Source organism: Cebus imitator, unplaced genomic scaffold, assembly GCF_001604975.1.
Source record: "Cebus imitator isolate Cc_AM_T3 unplaced genomic scaffold, Cebus_imitator-1.0 Scaffold462, whole genome shotgun sequence".
In the NCBI taxonomy this organism is placed as follows: Eukaryota; Metazoa; Chordata; class Mammalia; order Primates; family Cebidae; genus Cebus; species Cebus imitator.
Window position 1 is genome coordinate 1,307,962 of NW_016107777.1, and position 24,704 is coordinate 1,332,665.

Here is a 24,704-nt window from a genome sequence, read left to right on the forward strand (position 1 = left end):
GCCCAAGCTCACATGGTCAATAAGAGGCAGGGCAAAAATTCAAGCCAGTCTTCTTATTTTGAAACTTATCTTTGAAACTTTTATTGTCACAGTATTTGGTGATTCTTCTTTATGACTTTAATGCAATTCAGTGCAAATTATTTTTTTTGTTCTCAGACATTTTACTCAAAACCTACCTCTAATAAGTCTGTCTTTTTTACATTATTAGATTTTTAATCTCTTTATAATCATATAGAGATGTACAAGTTAGGGATTGATTAACTTATTTTTAAAGGTCTTATTTTGTAGAGTGAATTAATTCAGACTTATTTAGGCTTAATCTCCATTATGAAAATTCAGATAAAATGATCAAGACAAAAATATATGAAGAGTTGTAAATCTCACAAATACTTTAAAATATTCATTGTGATAATTATTTAGTAGGCAAGATAGAACTATTTATTAAAGTTCATAATCATAGCATTTTCTGATGATATTGTAGCTTTTCCTTGCCAATTTTTTAAAATGACTGTCATTATGAATTGCAGGAATTCCAGAAATGTTTTTGTTTGTTACTTGCATGGTAATATGTAATATGGATTGATAACAAATACTTGTGTTTTCAATTTCAGAATATATATTCTCAAGGATATTTGGAGGATTTCGTTATCAGATAAGTCTGAATGAACATTCTAAGTAAGTCATTTAAACCTAATTCTTCTTAAATGATTGCTCCATTGAGAGTCAAGCCAGAATCTAATAGTCACTAACTTTTTTCTGGAAATCTTTCATTCGTTGGGAAGGCTGCCAAAGCTCTTCTCCTTTAGGAAGAAGGTTGTAAAACAGATTTGAATCAGTATACCATTAGATCAATTTTCTCTCTCTTGACAAAACTGCAAATGCATATACACAAAGATTTTAGATTCCTATTAGCAACACAAGCTTTTGACCTAAGTCTAGCCATGATTCAAAGTTATTGCTGCAAATCTGCTGAAAGTCTCCATTGACTCTTTTAAAACAAAGGACAAGTCTTCTATTACAGAGGAAGCAAATATTGATTCAAGGTTTCTGATTTAGTCTTCCATTAAGTATATCATAACCATGTGTTCACTAATGTTGGGCCAAGAGCCATACTAGTATTTTTAGGAGTGGCAATTTCACAAGTTAAGACAGTTGAGTTCTTATACTCCAGAATTCTTACTTCTCTTTTCAATGCCTATTTTATTTTTAATGTTACATGAAATAATTCCCAGGACCCATGGTACCCAGGATCCCTGATTAAGATAAATTGGAAAATGGCAAGCAGAGATTGAGTACAAGTAGGGAAAAAGGATAATGAACATCAGTCAAAGCAAGGACTTATGAGTCAAATAGGGAGAGTAATAAAAGAACTGGAACAAGATGGTATTGGGAACAGTAGATCTCTGTCGTTAGAACCCAAGTTTTAAGGTCACAGATGAATAAACAACACAGATGAATTTATTTTGTTCTGCTTATTTTGGTCTGGATTCCCTTAAAATCTCACCAATACCTGGTGAAAAGGAAGGAAATGAACAATTATTGCATACCCAGCACGTGCTGAGTTTGGAGTAATGTACTTTATATAAATTGCCACTTGAATTAACAGTTAAAAAACAGTAATAAGGCATGTAATGTAACTCTGAAGGAGAAGGAGGAGGAGGAATGAGAGGAGGAGGAGGAAGGGAGAAAGAGGAGAAGAGGGAAGACAGTTTCACTTGCTAAGTATGATCTCAAAATAACTTATTGAGTATGAACATACAATACATAGTCATATACAAAGTGAAGATAACAGAAAATTAAAGGGAAAAAAGAAAATAATAAAATGTACTTGTTTGTATGTGAATAAAATATTGCTAAAAATATTCAGAAGACATAAAAAATATGTCTTCCAGGAAAGGGATATGAGTGTGGAAGAGTCTGGGAAGGAGACATTTTCCTGTACATACCTTAGCATATTTTGAATTGTGAAACATGAATGTATTCTTATTCAAATAACAATTAGAACAATAATTATAATTCAGTTTTTCAAATACTTGCTATGTTTTAAGAACTGTGATGATCTATTTATAATGGAAGGTTCTTGGGGAAAAAATCCCTTTCATAATTTAAGAGCCACAGATTCACATGCATCTCTGCAGATATCTTCCTTATTTCTGGTGAGACTGAGAAACAGCTCCTCTTTCTACCCAGAGTAAGCCTCCACCAATCCATCCATATGCAGGGTCCCTCTCTTCTCATTGTCTCAAAGACTTTGTCCCTCTTTCACCTGCACCATTGATCTCTCCTGCTTTACTGAACATTCCATCAATGAAAAACTGTCTCTGGTGGTAAACTCCAACCCTGCAATAAAACAACATAAAACAGTACAAAAACTTCTTGATTTCTAACGAGACATTCCCATTGTTTTTTCCCCAAAACCTAATTTCTAATTTCCTATTTTCTCTTCATTCCTCCAACTACTATGCTCTGAATACCAATTCCAAATTGCCAAATTTAATGGCAATATTTTTCTGTAATTATCTCTCTCTCTTTGTACAAATCCACCCTTATTTATTGACTTTTCATTAGATTAAATCCTTGAGGGATACAGCATTACTGAGGGATTCTGTGCCCAATAGCCTTAGCAGGAAGGTTGTTTCAGCATTTGGCATGAATCATTCCACTGTTTTCGTGGGCTGGAGTTACCTTTCCCCAGATTACTCTGGTTTTGTGTGGTTTGCTGCCGAAAGTCACTGTGCTGCTCTTTGCTTTGTATACATGAGCGTATCTCTTGCCCAAATAGAATTCTGTTTCATCTCGGGCATAAACACCTTCAATTTTATGAAGAACTGTCTGTTCCCTTTGGTTCTGGAGACCCTGCTTATAGCTGGCAAAAATGGCCTTGGACCACAGCCTTCTAGACACAGTTTCTTTTAGAAGTCCTGTTCCCAGCATGCTTCCATAGGAGCCAAGATGGTGGGAAGAACTGTAATTATCTCTTTTAACTTCTTTGCAGAACAAACACAATCAACAATGCACTACATCTTAAAATTTTTCTTGGCTTTTGTTACACCAGGGACTCCGTATAATCTTCCTACTTCACAGTTGTTCCTTCCCAGTCTCTTTTGTAGACTCTTCCTCAATGTCTACCTCTAAAAAGTTGGAATTTCCCAGGGATCTGTTCTCTTTCTTTTCTTCAGTCTCTCCTTAAATGTTCTCATCAATTTCCATGAGTTTTAATATTTGTATGTTGAAATCAGTCTCTAGGCTGAACTCTTATGATAACTGTAACCTCGCACCTACCTTACTTCACATCTTTACTGGTTACCACATGAGCTTTTTAAATTTAACAAGCTCAAAATGGAACTCTAGATTCCTGTTCCCCTTCCCTTCAGTTCCTCAAACATGTCAAGTCCTTTCCTTCCTTAGGGCCTTTTCAGAAGCTTTCTGCTCTGCCTCACTCTTCTTCCAGTGTTTTGCCTGATGACTTCCACTTAGTTCTCCATGTTCATGCTTTGATGGCAATACCCTTAGAGACCTGATGACTCTGCCAATTTGGATATCATACCAACTTCATTTTCATGATGAACTTCACAGCAGGGATTTTATGATGTATTTATATATACATTCTTCACTTAAAGAAAAGCATATTAGATGTTAGCCTGCAGAAGAGCAATATGCACATCTCTTTTATTCATTAGTGTATTTGGCACACCTAGAATCTCTGGCATATTGCAGTAATAAATAATTATTGAATAAATGAACAAAGAGATACAATAGTATCTTCCTTAATCATTCTCCATTACCATTACCAAGAATTTGCTTGATTGTATCAACTGAGAGCTCACCAGTGTCACAGAATTCTTTGGGTGTCACTTTCCAAGCACAGAATCTCTGTGGCTGGTGGTGCCTTTGACCAAGTTTTGCTCAGGCCCTCTGGGATCATTGCACTCACTCAGCCTGGCAGGCTGTGCTTGGCTCATGCTGCCAGCCCAGATCCCACATCTACCAAGGGCAAGCCAGGAGCAGAGTGGTGAGAGGTGCATGAATGAGCAAGCATGGGGTCCAGCTGCTGTGCACAGCTATGCAGCTGCATCAGGTTGCACAGCTCCAGGCTCTGGCACAGGCAATGGCTCCATGCAAGCAAGTGGCTCGATCAGATGCACTGCAAGCGGCTTCTACTGTAGGCACCTGTGTCTGGTTGAGGGGAATGTGGTGGTGCCCAGAACTTGGAGCCACTAGAAACCACAAAACTCCAAAGAGGGTGTCACAGCCCTGTTTGGGGAGCCCCTAGGTCTGGGCTCCCAAAATGACCACAGCTTTTCTCTCCCTCCTGCCACCCACAACATGATGAATCGGGGTGGGGGTGTGTTTCAGCCCTGTTTATGTTAAAGCTATTTCAGTTCCACCATTTGGCAGGTCCCGAGTTCTTGTCCCAGTCCAGGAAGAATGAGGCACATGGACAACTGGAGGGTGAGCAAGGCAGAGAAGAGCTTTATTGAGCAACAGAACGGCCCTCAGGGGACCTGTAGTGGGTAGCTTCTTTCTGCAGGCAGTTGATCCCAATGTGTGTCATGCTCTCAGAGGGTAGAAGAGCTGGAGTGGGTAGCTCCTTTCTGAAGGCAGGTCATCTCAACAAGCTGAAGAGGCCTGAAGTGGGTAGCTCCTTCTATAGCTGGTAGTCACAGTATTTGTGCGAGCCTGGCTGAGTCCAGGGTTTTTATGGGCTCAGAAGTAAGTGAATGTTGATTGGTTCAAGGGAGGCCACGGACAGGCCTGGAAAAAGCACCATAAGTTCTAACTCCTGTCCACTGACTTCATCCAGAATTAGCAGCCCAGCCCCCAGGGTTCATGTTGTTCTTGGCTTGAAAGAGTGGTTTCACCAGGGACTCACACCTTCCTGACAAGGAACCTGTCTGATTCTGCCATTCATCAATTATGTCATCTATGGCACCTTGACTGTCTGCACCATGGGGTGCCTGCAGGCCCATGCTGGCAGGTCTCAGCAACCCCGGCCTCCCCCCTGCACTTGTCAGCACCCAAAGTCTGGTGGAGGCTGAGGTGGCAGGGGAATGGTGTGTCAGCACTGCCCTCATCTCGCACACACTCAGCAGCTTTACCACACCATAGAGCAGATGCCAGAATGGGGAGAGGCCAGGAAGTGGGAGCAGGCACTTCCCAGTCTGTGTGGACATGGGGCTTCCCGGGCCCCCAGAGTGCAGAGATGCCTGGGTCTAGAGCTACAGTTGGCTGGCTGCAGCTATGCCCAGGAGCACAGTGCTCTGACCCTGCTGACTCAGTAGTGTGCCAGGCTCCCACTGTTCCTGACTCCCTACTGGCTCCTTGGAGCATGCGGCCCCAGCCACGCCTCTCGTTGCAGCCAGCATCTTCAGAGAGGCTTCTCCAGATGGGCGGCTACTGCCATCACTACAGTGGAAGATATACCATATGATCAATACAGAGTTTACTGATGACACGAAACTGCCTTTGCTGCCATAACTAGAGTGGAAGATATACCAGGTGATCAATACAGAGTTTACCAATGACAGAAAACTGCCTTGATGCCATCCCTACAGTGGAAGATTTACCAAACCATCAATACAGAGTTTACCGATGACACAAAACTGCCTTTGCTGCCGTCACTACAGTAGAAGATAAATATATAGTTTACCAATGACACAAAACTGCCTTTGCTGCAGTCACTACAATGGAAGATACACCAAACCATCAATACAGAGTTTACTGATGATACCAAACTGCCTTTGCTGCCATCACTACAGCGGAAGTGTACATCATACGATCAATACAGAGTTTACCTATGACTCAAAACTGCTTTTGCTGCCATCACTACAGTGGAAGACATATCATACGATCAATACAGAGTTTACTGATGACATGAAACTGCCTTTGCTGCCATCACTACAGTGGAAGATTTACCAAACCATCAATACAGAAGTTTACCGATGACACAAAACTGCCTTCTGGTGACTTCATATCTCTTTTATCCATCTTTTATGTAGAAAAATCTGAGCACATATTTGCAATCTCACATAATAATAAATGCATTACAAATAACTCCTGTAGGTGAAAATACCATTTTAGGATTATCCATATAAATATCAAATAAATTATGAATTTTACTAAATGGAGAAAACACACTTTGGATTTATTATGTTTACATTTCTATACACATTGAAAATAACTAGACCTTTGACTCACTAAATACAAGCCATATTTACTTTTTAGATCATTTATGAAGAATATAGTGGCCCTGTATTTTGAGGCCATACTTGCATTCAAATAAAACATTCCTAGGAACTAGGATAGTAGCCAATTATAAATTAGGATAAGGGGCAATATTGTGATTTAACAAACCCTTTTCTCCAAGTTATTTCCTGAGCTAACTGTCCATTAAGCATAAGTGGAGCTGTTGTTAGTAAGGAAGAATTGTACAATTATATAAAATGTATTTGCATTCTAATAATGCAATCATTAACTTTCAGGACTTTTTCCACGTAGTATTGAGTCTATACCCAAAGGTGGAAAACTAAGCCACGGTGTAGCTGAAAAGAGATAATTTTAATGACTACTAATTTTATTCCTGCCGGTTTTTGCCTTTTTGTTTCCTGCTTATTTCATATACACAGCAAGCACAGGACTTCATATAACTCAAACCTATTATTTACTTCTTTACATTATTTTATATTTAAATGAGTATTATCTTCCCTCCTCCTTATCTTTTCAGCCTTTAATACTCACAGTTCTACTCTCTACTTCTATGACCTCAACTTCGTTAGCTCCTACATATGACTGATAACGTGATATTTACCTTCTTGTGCCTTGACTTTTTTCACTTACTGTAACATCCTCTGGGCTCCTCCATGTTTCCCCAAAGGGAGAGGTTGTTAAACATAAATAAAATTACCTCTAGATAGGAGAAATAAATTCTAGTGTTCTATAGCTGTGTAGGATGAATATAGTTAATAATTTAGTGTATATTTTTCAATTGCCAGAAGACAGGATTTTAAATCCTCTCAACACAAAGAAGTAATCAAATCTGAGGGGATTAATATGTTACTTACCATGATATAAAATATGTATAATAATGTCTCAATTAAAAATAAAATAATAGTACACATCTCCCTTAAAAGAAAAACTGTTCACAGAAAACATATCACTTTATACTCATTATCTGTTTTCAGCAAACATTCAGGACTGAATGTTGTCCTCAATGTTAGAATTTCTTGAATTGAAAAGCCTCACAATAATAATAATCCTTGGAACCTGGTCTACAGTATTACGAAGTTTCAACATTGGATGTGACTATAAAATGATAATAATGAACCACATTTTCTGGCACTCACATTAACAGCTGCATTATATAATTAGTTGGGAAGGCAAGCAATTTTGTTTTCACATTAAAAGAAATACAAAGGCCATTTCTTGGAATGAGAATTATTTATTCTATGAAGCTAAATGGGAAGAGTAGATAAGCAAATGCCTCTTGTATCTCAATAGAAAATTGTAATCGTACAAATATTAGGATATCAACATTTCCACTTTGGTTTAGTACATTCAAACAAAAGGAACAGATAGAGTTAGTGGTATATTTTCTGTCCCTAGGTGCTAAAAGTTTAACAGATCTTTCCACTTTTAATCTATAATAATGTGTCAAAATATATAAAATTTCAAATCACAGAAACTGTAAATGAAATAATTTCACTCCAAACTTAACTGTTCCAAATTTTCCAAACCTAAAACACTATTATTTCAATATATCTTCGTGTTTCAAAGACAAAGTAAAATGCTGGAAAGCAAAACACCTCAAAGTCAAATTTTATCATGTTTCATTTGTTCAAGAATTTCTTCTTTTTATGTGTGTAATATTATATCAATCATAAGTTAAAATAATAATTGAAAATATTTTTGGTCATGTTTTCCACAGGAGCTTTTGCTCATAGCAAGGATGCTAGAGTGCTAGAGGGTTACCCATCCTACCTGACCCCGACAAAAAGACACTTATTAAAAAGTCTCTTTCCTGAGTTGGATAAACCGTCCTCCCCAAACTCCATATGATTGTAGTGGGATTCCCAATGGTAATATCAACTATCCTCCCTAAAGAGAAACACATATCACACAGACTGCCTAGTCAGTGTCCCACTAGCCTGTCCGTGATGATTGGCTGGGAAATCTGCAACTCTTTAGGATTAGGCCCCCATGTTTCCAAGCCATCTTACCATTCATAATTTTACAGCACATGAATGAAGAATTCCTGAATCCTGTGATGTGTACCACCATCACAAAAGCAGGTTCACAATTTGTGATCACTACCAGCAAGTGAAATGGGAAAACTAGGGCAGCAATAAAAGGGACGAGAGATAAAATCATATATCCAGGATGATATATCAATGTCATGGCTTTAATCTAGTGATTTTCCATAGCGATTTCAGCAATAATATGCTATTTGTAATTATTTATTATAGATTCACAACTTTCTTCCACAACACATACACGTGCACACACACCAACATGAGATATGCAATTCATTCTTGTCTATTTGGTTTGACTGTTCGAATGCATTCTGTACATTGTACTCTCACCCATCCCACTGCACCACCAGAATCTTCCCCGCAGAGTTACTGACTTCACCCTCTGACTAGCTGGACCTAGAATTTCACTGTTGCTTCTCACAGCACCTGCCGTGATCCTTTGCAAAAGAAACACTTTTCTTATTTGTATCTTGACCAAAGCCCTCCCATGGTTTCCCAGTTACATTTACGATAAAATTCCCCTTTACACAGCTTCAAAGCTCTATAAGATCTGAGTTCTGTGCAGTTTGGACCTGATATCTTATTTCTCTCATGACCAAACTGGCTGTTTCACTGCTTTACACGCTGGCCATTCCACTGTTTTACATACTATTTCACTGTTTTCTGGGCACATTTGAAGTCTGTTTCTGCTACAAAATTTTTGCATTCTCTGTTCCCTGTGTCTGGCTCACTCTTCCCTGATATATGAAAATGACTCATTTCTTTTCACTCAAGCAATTCCTCAGATATTTTCTATAATGAGAAAGCTTCCTTAACTGCTCTGACTCTGCCTCTTCCCTCAGTCACCTCTATAATTGTGTTGACACTGATCATTATATTAAATTACATTGCGTATTGTATGATTTCTTTATTGTTTGTCTTCCACTCTAAAGTGTGAAAGTAACAAGATTAGTGGCTTTCTTTGTCCTTCTAATACGATAATCCAAAGTGCCTCTATGCACTATTGGCTCACAATAGAGGCTCAATACATGGCTTCAGTGATAAACAAATTTTGAGTAAATGAATTCAGTAGAAATCTCAAGTAACAGAAAAACACTAAACAACTAATTTGGCAGCACAGAAGCTGCCAATGTCCTGGGGAAAAGGAGTTTCACAGCTTTAGCTGCATAAACATTCCCAATTAATAATAAATCACAAGTTAGATGAGGTAAAAGTCTCTATTTACAGAAAGACTACATAACTTGCTGAAAATTTTTATAGTGTGTGGTAAGTGGAAAAGCAAACAGGAGTCAAAAGAATAAAAACATAATTATTCTAAAAGATGTACCTGAAAAGAGCAGCAAAATTGTACAACATGAATTAGAAGGAAACCATAGCTCAAGAGAGGATGTGGAGTTCTTTTCTCCTCCTACATTGTAAAAGATGTGGAATTTTTGTATGCTTGCTTTAAAAAAATCATTACAGAAATTTTCATTTGTTCATATATGCTAAGCAATAAGCTAGCAGATACAGAAAGATTAAAAATATTATAAGGAGCAATAATTGTTAGAGCAAGAAATACAAAGACAAGAAATGATGCTTCTAGAGCTGAGAACACAAACTGATGGATATGGGATATATAGAAGAGGATGATGAAGGTTATGGTTGGTAACAATAATAGTAACAATACTAAAAGCAGCAATAAAAATAGAAACCACTGTTCTGAGTGTTTAATTAAACTGTTATCTCCATAAGTTAGTAAGCAAAATCAGAAAAGACCCAACTGGATGCTTTTTACTTTCTTTGTGAACAAAATACTGAGTTTTCTCATGGAGAACAGAAAGGAAGTAGCAATAAAAAGCTTAATGCAAACAAAGTTTCACAATAGCATTTTATAAAAAGAGATATAAACTGATTCCCGACACAGAACAATTAGCAGAAAATGTGAATGGTCCAGTTAGGAACACAGCATATTCATCTGTAGTGGTATCAAGACAGCCACATAGGATTCAATAATAATATGTGGATTTTAGTCTCAAATATATTAAGAAATAGACAGCTGTGTGACTGTGGACAGGTCAGTTAATAGGCAACTAATAATGGAGTTACATGCAGCAGATAATGGGAGGCTTTGAAATTGAACAGGTCTAAATTCAATTCCTAGCTATGGCACTTAATACTGGTGTAGCCTTTTTAATTAATATCAACTGAGTTTCAGTGTCTTAATCTGTAAAAGGAAGATAATGATAGTAACTACAAAATAAAGTAACACATGTAAAGTACCTATAAATTTCCTAGTAAACTCTTATCAATAGCAGGTATTGTTATTTCTATGATTCTCAACCTAATCCTCTTTCCTATCATTTTCATAATCATGAAAATCCTTACCTTACATTTAGAATGCAGGATGGAATTAAATTTCTCTAAAGAATTTTCTAGATCCAAAATTAGTTTATTCCAGTTACATGCAAACCCTAGACACATCTCAGTCAACCTTATGCTAAAACAAGAGGAAAGAAACTTACAAAAATAATAAAGAATGTACTCGATCCCTGTAAATGAATTAGCTGTTGGTATTTTGTCACTAAAGCAGTAGGCCTGTTGGATTTCAAAGCTTCCAATTATTTGCTGCCATAGTTAGCTGGCTGTTAACTGGATTGTCCAGGGTCACACAGCTGTCTATTTATTAATACATTTATGACTGAAATCTAGCTTTCTATGTTGCACACATTATTATTGAATGTGTGTCTGTCTTCATATCACTACAGATGAATATACTTTACTCCTGGCTTAAAGAATTATGTGTTAAGTATCTGTGACCCAGGCTTAAGTTAATATATTTTATATTCTGTTTTTATATAAAACCTTTATAACAGGCAAAATCCCTCTAAGTTTAGTGAAATATTTTATGATAGTAATATTTATGATAATAATTATTTTATGACAGTAATATTTTATGATCATCTGGAAATTCCAGTATTTCTTGTGTTTTATGTGCTACAGTTTTGCCTGTGGGGGTTAAGTGTTTACATTTGCAAATGAATTACATGCGATTGTTAGGGCATATCTACATCTGGTCCCCAGTAGACAAGTTCTTCAAACACTTATACAGTCTCATATGCTTTTAACTGACATAAAATTTGATGAGATAGTTACTAAGATTCCATCACACACCTCTATAATTTTTCCACCATCAATTAATTCTTAAATTTTCTTGGTAGTAGATTTCAAATAGACTTATTAATCGGGATAATGATAGCTACCATCACACATCTTAAAAGTTTACAAATGCTTATTTTTTTTTTTTCATATAATAGGCCAAGGAGGCTATTTCTTGGATGATCATTCCTATGGTAATTCTGAATATAAATTTCATTATATATGTGATTATGCCATCCCTTAGGTCTCAAAATTATCTGCTTTCATCTTATAGGTCCAGAGAGAGGGAGGAAGCAGTCATACCCATATCTAAACCACCTGTACTCCCAAGTGATAAGCATTACTTCTGTTCTGTTTTGACAAGCAAAACAGTCCCATGGTCTCACAAATATGTCAGGGCTGGTGGGAAGAGTGGCTGGAAACTAGTACCTGGCCTGGAAGGCACTTTCCAGAAACAAGTCTACTCTGTCAAAGAGGAATATGATCCTTTGTTTTATGGCAAGCTGTCTCTCTGCCCAAAACTGAATACCAATAAGTACAAATTACATACTCAAAATCATAATGTAAGGACAGAAATAAATAAGAAGTAAATTGAGCTCCATATTTTGACACTAGTTAGGTCCAATGTGAAAAACATTCTTGAAAATATTTTAAAGAAATTTAAAGAAAATAAGTAATATTAAGCATGAATATAAGAATAGGAAGATTATTCAGACTGAAATATAGCAGCAATGACTACTAATTTCCTAATTATTTATCTACATTAGTCAGCAACAAGAAAAAAGATTTTCTACAAAGTTTAAAAATCAGTATGCTTCAGCTCTGAATGTCCATTATCCAGAAAAACAGTTGTCTCTTTCCAACAGTTGGCTAGCAGGAGATTTAGCTGTAATTTACCCAAAATGTTGGATTCTTTAATACAGACTCAGTAACAGCAGGTTTGGATTTAATATTTAAAATGTCACAATTAAAATAAAATGAATTTATTAATGAATTCGTAGCAATCATCATTCCAATTGATCACTGGAAATCACATTATTAAGAATGATAATATTAAATACTCTAAAATTTTAAGAAATATAATTAACTGGAGAGAGAAATATTTAGAATAAGAAATACTCCAACAACAAAGAGATTACCAAAAACAGAAACATGTAAAGCACTAATTAAGTTCATTATAGCACCTGTCCATCAAGCACTAATTGCTTTACAAGCAATAGGTCTAAATAATAGTGGAAGTAAATAAATTATGCACATTTTCTTGCAGCTTGAAGGTCCAGTTCTTCTTTTCCGCTGTTGAGCATCTTCTTAAGTCTCCTTATCTTGTGCTAAAACTATCCTTGTCTCTGAAAAAAATTGCTTAAGTTCCAAAAGATGTTATCAGTATAGTCAATTTCTTTTAATTCACCACTATTTTTTTTTACCATGATTCACGATGTTACAACTTAGAGATAATGGCTGATATCAAACCACCAACACTATCTACATAGCCCCTCCATTATTAAAGGTGCACACACACATACATTTATTCCTGAAACTGTAAAGAGATAATGTGACTTTTATTTTCATTTATTTATTTAGTTTTTGAGAAGGAGTTTCCCTCTGTCAACCAGCCTGTAGTGCAATGGTGCAATCTCAACTCACTGAAACCTTTGCCTCCCTGGCTCAAGAGATTTCTGGTGCCTCCCGAGTATTAGATTACAGGCATGCACTACCACACCCTGCTAATTTTTGTATTTTTAGTAGACACGGCGTTTCATCATGTTGAACAGGCTCATCTCAAACACCTGGCCTCAAGTGATCTGCCCACCTCAACCTCCCAAAGTGCTGGGATTACAGGCATGAGCCACTGGTGCCCAGCCCCTACCAATTTTAAATAAAAAATAAACTAACAGTTGAAAACTCAAAATTATCGATGTATAAACAGTATTCTTTACTGGTGAAGGTGTAAAACAAGAGGCACCAGCATCTTGTTTATGGTAGAGAGATTGGTACACTCTCCTCTGGAGGGTGTTGGACAATATATATCAATATTTAAACATTTTCTTTTTGACATAGCAATCCAATTACTAGAAATTTATGGCAAAAATTTTCATACACATGTATATAAAGATACATGTGGAAGAGTGTCGTACAAGGCACCATAATAAGAAAAACTAGAACTAACCCTAACATCCATCAATAAAGTATTAAGTAAATTATGGGATAGTCCTGTAATGGATATCTTTACGACCATTTAAAGAAATGAGATAAAATGCATTTGCTGAATTGCAAATGTTCAAAGCATGTTATATGAAAACAAGGCACAAAAACATGCATAAAATATTCCCATTTGGAGGTAAGTGTGTCTGTGTAAATGTGTGTGGGTGTGTGTGTAGATAATTTCTGGAAGTGTAGGAGTGGATCTGAGTGGTCGGGGGGAGCGGGGAAGGAGTCAAATCTGTACTCCCTTTTCTATCTTATGGAGTTGTTACCTTATTCACATGTTGTTTTCATAAGTGTTAAATTTTAAAAATAAAAGTTTTAAAATTGCTATCACTTATACCACCTTTGTATAATATTTTTCTACCCTCTTCTGTGTAGCTAATAAATAATCATAGTTTTTCTCAGTTCTTTCAAAATTATAAATTAAAGCCACATAGGAAAAGATCCAATTTAGAAGAACTAGAGTAATCATTATTTTTAATAGGCAGCTAGTTTTCTCTTTCTCATAGACAAAATAATAGGGTTTTGCTTTTATATGAAAAGCATCTATTACACACTGTGTAAATATCTCTCTTCCTACAATTCAGAAACCTAACTAATGTAATTGGACTTTGTAATCTGAGCATTTTAATCTTCGTCTCTTAAGGATATTTGACTAACAGACATTAAGGTCCGTGTCTCTTAAGGATGTTTGACTAAAAGACATTAAGGTCCATCCAAAACACTTCTTTAAAAGTAACCTTCATTAATATCCAATTTTATCTCTCTTCAATGGTTTATACCAGATTCTTGTCTATTTGAGCAACAAGAAGAAACCAAGAAATACTTGAAGCTTCCTTTGCTGTACTTTTCCCCCCAATTTACACTCTTTTCCTTTTATAGGGGAATGTATAGGGGACATTCATGAAGCACTAGTTGGAAGGCAGAGAAATGGCTTCTTTGTGAAGGAGTTCCTTCCGTTCACTGTTCACATTATGCCACCAGCTGGCCTTCATCTATTCCCTATGTCATACAGCACTTTTTTGTGGCTGCTCCATTTGCCCCGTCTACTGATCATCACAATTTAAACCCCTGTTCTCACAACTGAAATCTTGGTATAGGAGATTCAGAAGTACACACAGAGGCACATTCGTTACAAATCTGTTAGACAGACTTTAAAGCTAGTGTATAAGGCAAACAGAGCTGGGAAGGATCTATACTCAGACCTAGAATTTCCTTCCTTCAAACGCAAGGAGGGTTCCTGCTAATCAGAAGGAGTCTTTAGGCCCAGTGGAGAAATAAAATTCCTCTGACAGAACATGCAAGGACTTAACTATGCTCACTCATAAAAGGTGACATTCCTTGAGGCGTCCAGAATCCTTCTCCTGTATTTTGGAATTTCTGGTCTAAAGTTCCTCTTCTCTGGTCATGGGGACATGGGCAGCGCCAAAGGATGTAAAGCAGAGAACCATTAAGGGCAGCACATTTGTTGAAATTAAGTACTCTAATAATCTTTAACCCACCAAAAGTATGCCTGCCCCCTTGCTGTTTCTTTTTAAGCATCTGTCTCACATTCTCTATAACACAGTGAGGGCTCATTGTTCCCATTCTCTTGCTCTCAACTGCCAAAATCATGTCCCTCCTTTTATTTAATGTATAAGGGGATCTTAAATATCATCTCCTATAATCATGACAGGAGTAGATCAATTTTCACAAATACTTTGTTAATGGCAATCCAACAACTCACCTGTTAGCTATTAAATATACAAACAAATCACTATAATCTTTGTGGGCTAAAAAAAAAAAAAAACATTTCTAATGTGTCATGGGCACAAAGAAGGAGGAGCGTCTATTTCTACTTTGGGCTGGGAAGGAAGACTGAATAGACTTTTCTCAATAATTAATGTTTATTGAGCGCTTTCATTGTCAAAAGTGCTTTACACAAATTATGTCTTTAATTCTCATAAGAGCAGAGGGAGATACATAGTATAATTACACACACTATCTTTTAAACAAGAAAACTGAGTCTGTGAGAATTTAATTTGCTCAAAATCATTCTGGAGAAAGGGAGACGGAGCCAGACTTCAAAGCCAGTCAGTCAAGCTTCAAATTACATATCATTAACCATTATGCTAAAAGCCTTTTCAGAAATGGAGGCTGCCAGAAGAACAAAGGAATAAATGGGCAGAACATATCACAAGAAAATAAAACACAGCCATAACCCACACCCATGATAGTAAAATATACAATGTGTTTAGGAAAACATAGTAATAGGTAACCCTATCATAATCCCTATGGATGTGCAAAAACAACTAGACCTACTTGTTCCATGATACGGAAGACCTGCTTGTTCCATGGAACAAATAGTTCTAGTTGTTTTTGTACATTAAGTCACTAATCCTTAAAACAGCATCACAGAAGGTACCATTTGTATGATACCTACTTTACTGCAGAAAAATCTGAAGCACTCAGAGCTTGAGTAACCTGTGCAAGATCACATAGCTAAGAACAGTGGGGCTAGACTGGGAAGCTAGGCATTCTGGTTCTGGACCCTTGGGTTCTGAAATATATTCTGTGAACTCTACAAAATGAGTTTCCTGCTGTGAGAAAGCTGCAGTGGACCACTGGGAGAAAGCCACAGAAGAGGCTCTAAGGCTGCCTGGGCCAGGTCATAAAGGACCACGAGAAGGATGCTGGACTTTAATCAACAGGTTCCTGATTTTCAACAGGAGAGGAAATATATCCCAATAATGATAAGGTGTGCTGTGTACTTCAAAAATAAAGTCAAGTCTGTGACTTATTTTCATATCAGAGAAACATGCTTTCTGTTTTTGTAATGCTTAACACCTAACATAAAGCCTGACCAAATCATAGTGACTGATCAAGATGTACAATGGAAGTAGTTGAATTTTCTGATTATAAGCAATTCTCAACTAGGGTAGATTATACTCCCTTAAGGGTGATAACAGAATAACAGGAGAGGCTAAATATTGTATATTCAGTAATAAAACTGTGGGTTAAAACATGCTTAGAAACAGTACATTAGGCAATCGATATAGAGAAATTTCTTTTTAAAAAATATAGGGTTATAGTAAGATGAATTAGCCATTGTACAATGCTTAGAATAATGTCTCATTTATATAACATGCTTTATAAGAAACATAAGACAATATAACATAATAAGGGCACAAATTTTAGAACCACAATGGCCAGGTTAACTGTCCGCATCTACCAACTGAACAAATTAAATAAATTCTCTGTCTTAGCTTTTATCACAGGTAAAATGGGGATAACAACTGTAACTCACCTTACCTCCAACTATTGTTAAGATTAAATGAATTATATACACATATGCATATATGTATGTGTGTGTGTGTGTGTGTGTGTGTGCATGCATATAGATACAAATTCCAGACAGAAAGGAAACTCTATGAAGTTCAGTTATGATCTGTGTTTTAAGAAGAGGAATAAATGTTATACTAATTTACTAACCACAGCGCAATGACCGTTTGTAAATGTAACTAATTTTAAAAAGTTTTGCAAACTTTCATCATCCTAACTAAAATAAATTTATGAAAAGTTAAGTACCTATAAACATCTGTTCATATATATAAAATTGATAATTTTGGCAAAGAATGTATATATAAACAAGATAGGCATGATTTTAAATCTGAAATCTATAATTTCTATCTATCTATCTATCTATCTATCCATCCCTATCAATTATGCTTCTACCTGTCCTCAGGCAGAACACTCAGAATCTCTGAGCCTCAGTATGGGCATAATAATGCTTAATATAAACATCAATGTCATTGTAAAAGCTAAATCAATATAAGGCATTTAGTAAAAAGTTTTGCATATATTAAGTACAAAACAAATACTGGATTTCATTCTCTCTGAAAACATTATTGATACATTTATATTCCACAGAAGCTACATGTCTCGTAAGTATAGAAGCATCATTTTTAAATGATTATGATAAGTTCAATTCAGTTCAACAAACATTTCTGGAACTCCACTATAACTTAGGCCTTGTGATTAAATCTTTCTGTCTTCAATATTTCAACAAAAAAATGCAAACACCATAGCTATTCAATTAGTGATCACATAAATAAAGTATGTCTTGTTTTAAAAATAGTCATTAAAAACCATGAATTCCAAAATTGCATAGTTAAAATAGATAAATTTTAGGACTAGCTTTCTTTTGACAATGAGTTTTGATAAGTAGCATTTTATATTAGGTTCATCATTTTCTAGGTAATGGCTTCTTAAGAGGTCAAAAGCACTTCCTTATTGATTCCCTTTCTTTAATCCTTAGGTGTAAATTAAGTAGAATTAACAGGGTTAGTTTTGCCCTACAACAGCTTCTCCAACCTTCCTCTGTCTTATTATGCCAACCCTTTTTCTTTTAATATCAGCAGCATCGATTGGTGCCAGCAACACTGATCTAGAAATAGTGTTAATTATCTGCAACTGGAGGGCAGCCGGGGAGCACAAAACACTGGGCTTCTTGCTCAGAATCTACAAAAACAATGAAACAACAACCCTCAGCTGTCCGCATCTGCAGCAATGTCCCCAAGGGTAATGGTGTAAAAAGTGGATCACATTCAAAGCTTGGGAAACCCATCAGGTATTTCGTATTAAAACATCTAAATAATGGGTTATGTGACCATACTGGAAAAAGGTGCTGCAGCTAAACTTCTTTCTCATTATTCATAACACTATTTTCTTTCAACTGGAAATGACAATGGTAACAGAACTTTAGCACAATAACAAAGATGTCATCTCGTTTGAGACCAGTTCTTTACAGAAAAAGCCATTAGGAGACAATATCCAAATATATGACTTTGAACATCACATATTTGGATGGTTTACACCATCCTCTATGCCGGCAGTGGTGGTCAAAGCTAGAGTAAAATTATGATTCACCTAATCATGTTATTTTCTGATTTCAGAGGACAATTATTGTTATTTAAAACACTAAGGAAGGAGAAATTTACTAATTATTTCAATTATTTACAAATCCAAGTGGAGGACCTACCAGTTTCTTAAAACCAATTGTTACATCTCTTGTTTCATATTTAAATATTCTTCTTTAACAAGATCATGTCTTTGCAGCAATATGTATGGATCTGGAAGCCATCATCCCAGAAAACTAATAAAGGAACAGAAAACATAATATCACATGTTCTCGGCTATAAGTGAGAGCTGAACAATGAGAACACATGGACACAGGGAGGGGAACAACACTCACTGGGGCCTGTCTGTTGGGGGAAGGAGGAGGGAGAGCATCAGGATAAATAACTAATGCATGCGGTGATGGGCTGATATGTGCAGCAAACCACCATGGCACACCTTTACCTATGTGACAAACCTGCACATTCTGTACACATATCCCAGAATGTAAAATAAAATATTTAAAAATCCTTCTTTTCTAGTCTGTAAATCACACGTTCATTTATTCTGCCAATTAAAACATATTTGCTGATTGATGCCTATACCCTTCTTAATTCATTTTCAACAAAGATACACAAAGCACAAAGAAAATAATGTTTATACTTAGATTATCTAGATTGACTATTTCAATTGATCAAACTATTTGTTAAAATGTTCTTCCCTAAATGTTCTACAAATAGCAGCTATTTTACTAAACTCCTCAAAGAAAACATGTACTGACCAGTAATTCAAGATCTGGGTACACAGTAGTAAATTAGAAGCAGACCCTACCTTCATTGAGCTTTCAGACTGTCAAAGGAGATTGATGTTTTACAAACTATTACAAATGTCATGAGCCTTCTAAGATGAGAAGTTTAAAATTCTAAGGCAATGAAGAAATGAGTATGATATATAGTATTGGGAAGAGGAGGCTGGAAAGCATCTTTGAAAACTGTATATCCCTTGCAGAAAGGAACAGTAAGTTTCCTTTCTCTTTTATGAGATCAAGGAAAGAAAAATTAAGTTGTTCCTTTAAATGGAAAAAAGTAGCAATTTGTATTCTAAACTGTGTAAATGGGCAAAAATTGATTAATTAAGCCGTCTTTCTCTGCTTTCTCTACCCCATCCCCCAAATACACACAATCCTCAAATCTAAGATCCAGATTATTTATATTAGCCATTTTTATTGATCAAAGTGCTTGGCAAAGCTCTTCTTCCCTAAGTGTTGTATAAACATCCACTATGTACTGACATCCTCCAAGCAAATAAAGCATATCAAATATTAATCTTAAAATCAATTTGTTGGAAACTAGTGATGTATTTATTGAGTAGAGCATGGATTGAGTGTACATTTATAGTCTCTATCAGAAATAGAACAGGACCAAATACTATTTACATAAAACGTTTTGAAATTCACCCACTAAAAGCATATTAGTCTCCCCTCTGAACCCCCCTCCACCACTACACCAAAGGCAAAGCTTCAGTACTGCCCTATTCAGGATCCTTCAATTATATGTACTAAGAGACATTTGAATATTGGTTTCTGATAGTCTTTATCATGTTAAGTAACTTTTTCTCTGTAGTTAAGTCATTTAACAAGTCAGAGAAGTAATGAGACAGCACAGTTGTAAAAAGCATAGACTCTCGGGTCGATCAATACAGATAGGAATTGAAGCTCTGAAAATGTCTAGCTTTGTAGTCTTGAGTCAGTTAGTTTAACCTCTTTTAGCTTCAGTGTCCAACAAGTGTCAAGATGATGTGTCTCTGCCACAGACATGACATTAATTGTGAGGTCTTTTTGTTCCTCTTTGACTTGGGTTCAGGGGTCCAGGATTGAAGTGGCAGGTGAAACTTTTGAAAGCCGTTAAATGTCTGCACATAGAAATTTTTCCCAGGGTCTCTAGAATTTGTGATAGAACAGTTTTTGCTTTTATGGGAAATAAACTTAGTTTCCGCAACTTAGGAGAGAGATCATATATAAATCCCTTTTTATACCCTTCCGTTTTTATTTCACCCCCAATATACACATGTTCACATACTAATATTTTTAAATTTGTATGATTAATTAATAGAAATGCCAAGAAATTTAGAATCCTAAATAGAAAAATGAATTTCTGGCCTAAAGCTTTGTTATCCCTCTGTAAAACTAACATCAAAGTCATTGTTGACGGGGGACATGTTACTGATAACTGCTTCACCCTTTTGTGCTTTCTAGTAGTACCCTGACTTTATGGAATTGTGGTTTCCAAGAAGTCTTTTGTTCTTTACATCACCAAACTGTTGTCTTCTTTCTCCTACTCCTTCTCTCTCTTACTTCCACAAGTAGTTTATTGATATACTGTGATTCTATCCTGACTGAACGTATTTCCAAACCCCTGACCTCTGTTACATCAACCTCCTTTGGCTATAGAAATCTGCCACTATAGACTTAACATTGTGGAATAAAGACTTCTCCTAATCCACTCAGCATGTACAAGGGGGTGTCATGTATATGTGCTTTTACATTATAAGAAACATCAATGTAACTTAAATATTAGCTGTTTCCTAGAAATGCTACTTATATTCTTATTTTCCAATATTCTTATTCTCTTTCTGTTGGTGTGTTTGAGTAACAGAATTTACATGCAAGTATACTAAAGCCAAAAACCCAATTTTTCTCTGAGCATAAACAAATAGCAAAATTTTCTTTGTTCATTCAATTTAAAAGCAATACATTAATTAAGTCCATTATCACAGAAAGAATATTCTCTCAAAAATAACTTTAAAAATCATAAAGGATATGAATACACCACTTGTTTTAGTCAGTTAACTAATGAATTCACTTTTGATTGTGGCACATTCAAATTTTAAGATTCAGCACCAAACTACACGGGCTATTCCAAATTATGGGTCCTTCCGCAAACAGAGCCTATCTTACAGAAGCAGTGATGGTTGTTGTAAGACACTTGAAATCTTCCCTTCCTCTTTAGAAATTGTGACTCAGCATTCAGGGAATTGATGCAAGGACTCCACTGGTATCAGTGCCTCCTAAGAAGTTATGTTGAGGGTTTCAAGTCCTAAATCCCTATTTCATGACCTTTAAACTCTTTTTATAAACATCAATCATTTTTTCTCCTTTAACTTTCCAACTGTCTCCTGAGGGAAATAAAGATGGTTTAATAACCATAAACAAAAATACATGGTGGGTACAAAACTAATTGTTTCTTAAACTTGAAAAAGCACAAACATTTAGCTATAACATTTAAATATCATCTTTGTAAGACCTTCTTTATTCAATAATATATGCCTCAAATTCTATAATCCATAGTAATTGTGATTGATTCCAATGTTTAAACCAAGTGAATCATAATTGTATTAACCAAGATTCTGAAACCATTTCAATAAAATTCTGCATAAAAGATTAGCAGGCACTGCCAAATATTTATACCCTGCAGTTATTCCCAGTAAGGAGTGCTGTTCAATCAGTGAGATTAGATTTAACAATGTTTACCTGTGTGTAAGCCTCCGGTGACTAATGCAGACTGCTGTCTGAGAATCTTGAGCAATGCATACTTTATGACGACTACATTTCATCTTTAAGCATGGATCTTTAGCTGGATCTAAAGTTAAAAAAAATGCACAGAAAATATTAAAATCAGCTTCCGTAAAAGGGAATTATCAAATCCTGTCAAACACAATTAGATCAGGTAATTTACATAGTGTTTAGTTGTAAACTTTCTTCACATTCTTCCTCTATTAAGAGGTACTTCTGCTTCTACTCACATAACTCAGAGCTAACAGCCAGCTGTAGTTTAGACTCATGCACTCTATTCAGAAGCTGAGATGCACATATGCCTATGGTCAGATAATATGTAATCCAAATAGAAACTTGGAGATCCAAACTCTGTAATTGCTACTACCTTCTAAGCAATAAAGGTGGTGAAATAAAGTTAGAATATGTTCCTGGAATATTTTATGACAGTGGAAAACTACAATGTAATCCTTTGCTTTCCCTAGATAAATGCTGGTGGGTAAATAAAAAGGATGAAACGAACAAACAAAAATGTCAGTGGACATCAGTGGGTATCTTTGGATATCCAAAAATATTCTAGAGCTGTACTTGCGGACTGGATGAGTATAGCATGTAAGAACTGAGATACTGCATTTTCATTTTTACATCATTTGTGTGTAATATTTTTACCACCATTTCTTCAAACAAACCTCTGTCTTGATGGCTGTCAACAAAAAGTCTACATGCAGTGTTTTTTTTTTTTTTTTTTTGGTAACAGCTTTATTTACATATAATTCACACATTATACTATTCAGGCAGTTACGTTTACAGTCAATGGTTTTCAGTATCTTTGCAATTGTAAACTACCACCACAATCAATAATAGAATAATTCTATCACCAATAATACCTAAACTATCCTCTTGTTATCATCTCCTATTCCTGCTCCCCTCCACTAGTATTAGCCAACTTCCCATCTCATTTCCATCTCTAAGATTTGCCTATTTTGGGCATTTTATATAAATTGAATGATAAAATTCATGGTGCTTCTTGTCTGGTGTCTTTTACTTAGAACAATGACTCTGAAGTTCAGTCATGTTGCAGCATGAATCACTGCTTCATTCCTTTCTATAGCAGATTATTATAACATTTTACAAATATATCAGATTTATTTATTCACTAGTAGACAGGCATTTTGATTGATTCCACTTTTTGGCTATTGTGAATAATACTGCTATTGGTGCTCATTCATGATTAATCCTAGTGACACTTGGTTGTAATTTGTTGTTGTGGGCAGACCAGAGGGGGAGTTGGTGCAAATAAACAAAAGGCACTGAGTGTCCAGATTTGGTACATGCCAAAATTGAGAGAAAGAAACAATGAAATATGCTAAACAAAACAATTCTAGTGCACAAAAAGAAACAGAGCTGGAATAATGTGCATTCAGAATTTACAGAAATATTTGGAAGGGCTCCCAGCTGACCAGTGGATATAAAATGTGGATTTGAGACAATCTTTGAGGGTAAACTCAAGCTGATGTAAAAATCAAATTTAGCTTTTCATGTATGTGTTAATTCTTAAGCATATTTAGTCAATAGCCTAAAAAAGGTGGATATATTCTGATACTCAATGCATTTTTCTTTTATTTCATTTTTGAGACAGAGTCTTGCTCTGACACCCTGGCTGGAGTGCAGTGGTGCGATCGTGGCCCACTGCAACCTCCACATGCCAGGCTTAAGTGATTCTCCTGCCTCAGCCTCCCAAGTAGCTGGGATTATAGGCACGTGCCACCACACCCAGCTAATTTTGTATTTTAAGTACAGATAGGGTTTCACCATGTCGGCCAGGCTGCTCTGGAACTCCTACCCTTCTTAGCCTCCCAAAGTGCTAGGATTACAGGTGTGAGGCATTGCCCTCGGCCTGATAATCGATGAATTAATAAAATACAGACATAAGCTATAATGTATATGCACATAGATCTTACTGGTTTCAATATATAAATTTTACTTATGCAAAAATGTTATTAAAGATTTTACATAACTATGAGATTTAAAATAAAGAATGTTAACATGTATCATTGGTGAAATATTACACAGACATTTTATATTAATCCATGCTAAAGTTCACTATGCAAATGTAAATTGCTACAACATTCTTTTCAGACTATCACTCTGAATCATCATTAGTTAAGAAATGCTATCTATATTCAAAACACAGCACTATAAGAGTGTATGACTTCTTGTTGGACAACATAAAAAAACACACATACGATAACCTAGAAGACATCAAAAATGTTTTGAGCTATTTCTAATGTTTAGTCTATGTTGATTTCTAATTATTAAAATAGCTTTAAAAATTCATTAAACGGTTCTGCCTAACAATTAAATAATGTCATTGTTACCTGCCTCTGTTCTATATAGACATATATGTCATATACTCCTTTTGAGTATATTCTATCTTGGACATAAGTTCTGAAAAAGGAGTCTTTTCATTTTGAAATAAAACACTATAGTACATTTAAAATTATCATTATTAATGTAGTTACGATTTGATTGCAGACCAGTAATATTACAGCTATTTTTTCTTTATACAATCTACATTTGATAATTTCCAAAAGCTCTATGACACACTTTTGTCAAATATGCTCAAAAAAATAGAACTCAAAAATTGGTATACAGTGAAAACAACAAATTTGACAAATGAAAACAAT

General features: G+C 35.6%; 1 protein-coding gene across 7 annotated transcripts in view; it reads right to left on the reverse strand.

Annotated features, from left to right (window-relative positions):
• Positions 1–24,704, reverse strand: part of SPOCK3 (SPARC (osteonectin), cwcv and kazal like domains proteoglycan 3) — a 547,888-nt gene that overhangs the window by 248,153 nt on the left and 275,031 nt on the right. For all 7 annotated transcript variants that reach the window (XM_037732657.1, XM_017512130.2, XM_017512129.2 and 4 more), the window contains one exon: positions 21,997–22,105. In XM_037732657.1, coding sequence (XP_037588585.1) covers positions 21,997–22,105 — 109 coding nt within the window. The remainder of the gene's footprint in view (positions 1–21,996; positions 22,106–24,704) is intronic.